The 1,116-nt window shown below is 32.6% G+C and overlaps 1 protein-coding gene across 1 annotated transcript in view; it reads left to right on the top strand.

Moving 5' to 3' along the window:
* The window catches only part of LOC108686439 (frizzled-10-B-like), a gene marked incomplete at its 3' end in the record, with an annotated part of 20,318 nt that extends 19,996 nt beyond the window's left edge, over positions 1-322 (top strand). Inside the window, exon 4 of the mRNA XM_018191748.1 lies at positions 38-322. Within this exon, the coding sequence (XP_018047237.1) occupies positions 38-322 (285 nt within the window). The remainder of the gene's footprint in view (positions 1-37) is intronic.
* Between the last annotated feature and the right edge of the window lie 794 nt (positions 323-1,116).

Genomic DNA, 1,116 nt, shown 5'->3' on the forward strand with positions numbered 1-1,116 from the left:
TTTTTTTTTCATTATTTATTTTTTTCATTATCTACAGATTTTTTGCGCACCACGTTGTGGTACCGACGCATATTATCGTGCAGAAGACAAAAAATTCGCCGAACGTTGGATGACTGGCTGGGCATGGCTGTGCTTCTTGTCGACGCTCTTCACTTTGTTAACTTTCTGGGTTGAGCCATCCAGATTTCGTTATCCTGAAAGACCGATAGTCTTTCTGGCGCTCTGCTATAATCTCCTTGCTATGGCTTATATTGTCCGTGCTGCGGTTGGAGCTGACAATCTTAGCTGCGTCAGTCAGATTGATGGGCCGAGTTACATTCCAGTAAGTAAACAGATTCTTCCAGTAAATAACGCGATCCTTTATAATTCACATTTGATTGTTAATTAAAGAAGACTTGATTAAAAGTATAAACTAATTCCAAGAGAAGAAATATTCCAAAAAGTTATTCCAAAACAGATTTTTTTTTTAGCAGAAATTGCAAAATTTGCTAGCAGATGATCGATAAAACGAGAGTAAAATTTACAATTTAATAACTATTTAACTATTTTAATGATATGTTCCATTCAAATTACGAAAAGATCTCACATAAGCTTTATTTTATCCTGAAGATATCTCAAATTATATATTGACAAAAAAAATCATCCTATCCGAGATATACAACGAAATTATTGTAAAATATCAGATATCCTACTATATTCAAATCCTTCTACCACACAATACAGTTCTCCAAGAGATGTCCTAAGGAGAGATGTTCAGAGTACAGTAAAGATTTGCAGTTGGAAAATGAGAACTAAAAGATTAAAAGTAAAAAATGTAAAATGTATAATTATTTTGGATACGACGTACCTATTGCTTGCCAATTAGGATATATCTCATATGAAGTTTATTACAAAGATTTTTATTATATTAAATGTTATACTAAGATTGTATTCGAAAATTACGGATGTCTCTTTGTTTAACATTGAGTGAACAACAAGGACAAAATGATACACGGAGGTACTTAGGTAATGTTTCGAATGCAGCCTAAGAATAATATAAATTACAAAGATGTAACATATTAGGTGTGGGAAAAAGTTCGTGGCGTTTTTTTAATGCCATTTAATGGGAAAAACGCC

The sequence above is a fragment of the Atta colombica genome, unplaced genomic scaffold, assembly GCF_001594045.1.
Source record: "Atta colombica isolate Treedump-2 unplaced genomic scaffold, Acol1.0 scaffold181, whole genome shotgun sequence".
Lineage (NCBI taxonomy): Eukaryota > Metazoa > Arthropoda > Insecta > Hymenoptera > Formicidae > Atta > Atta colombica.